Source organism: Condylura cristata, unplaced genomic scaffold (assembly GCF_000260355.1).
Source record: "Condylura cristata isolate star-nosed mole 26May11 unplaced genomic scaffold, ConCri1.0 scaffold00003, whole genome shotgun sequence".
Taxonomy (NCBI): domain Eukaryota; kingdom Metazoa; phylum Chordata; class Mammalia; order Eulipotyphla; family Talpidae; genus Condylura; species Condylura cristata.
The window spans coordinates 78,886,842-78,887,611 of record NW_004567104.1 but is presented as its reverse complement, the minus strand read 5'-3'; the positions used below and the strand labels follow the sequence as shown (position 1 = coordinate 78,887,611).

Genomic DNA, 770 nt, shown 5'->3' with positions numbered 1-770 from the left:
GCGGCTGCGCTCACCCGGGCACAGGACGTCCTCCATGTCGTCGATGAACTTCTCGGCCACCAGGTCGGAGAAGAGCGTCATGCTGCGCACGTGCTGCGGCTTGTTGCAGGCGATGGAGGACAGGCTCTCGCTCTCGTGCTTCTCGTGGAACATGTCGCCGATGCCGATGGCTGTGACGGTCACGTCGTGGTTGCACAGCGCCTGCAGGTGCAGGTCGTCGTCCCGCGGGTCGTGGCGGCCGTCGGTGATGACCACGGCGAACACGCGCGTCTTCTTGCGCCGGCTTTCCTTGATGAGCTGGTTGTAGGCGAACTTGAGGGCCGAGGGCGTCCAGGTGCCCCCCGCGATCCACTCGAGGTTTTTGACGGCCTCCTTGAAGCTGGACAGGGAGTCGATGCGCTCGTCGTCCAGCTGGATGGCCTCAAAGGTGCCCTCGTGGCTGTACTGCACCACGCCCACGCGCGTCCCTGCGGAGGGGGCAGCTCGGGTAGGGCCGGGCTCGGCGCACAGCCGGGACCACCTCCACTTCGGCCGCGGCCCCGCCCCGGGCTGCAGCTGACCTGTCTCCGACTTGGGGTCCTTGGCGATGGCCCCCAGCCTGTTGACCACGTTGATGACGAAGTTCTTCTCCAGGGTGAAGTTGGTGTAGCCGATGCTCTCGGAGCTGTCGATGACGAACACCACGTCCAGCGCGCCACAGCGCTTCTCGCAGTCTGTGGCAGGCAGGGGCCGGCGGCTAGTGGGTGGACGCGCCCGGCCCGGCCCGCCCC

At 67.4% G+C, this 770-nt stretch overlaps 1 protein-coding gene across 1 annotated transcript in view; it reads right to left on the bottom strand.

Moving 5' to 3' along the window:
* The window catches only part of COL6A2 (collagen, type VI, alpha 2), a 23,425-nt gene that overhangs the window by 3,429 nt on the left and 19,226 nt on the right, over positions 1–770 (bottom strand). Inside the window, exons 17-18 of the mRNA XM_012731252.1 lie at positions 561–738; positions 15–467 (exon numbers count right to left, since the gene is read on the bottom strand). Of these exons, the coding sequence (XP_012586706.1) occupies positions 15–467; positions 561–738 (631 nt within the window). The remainder of the gene's footprint in view (positions 1–14; positions 468–560; positions 739–770) is intronic.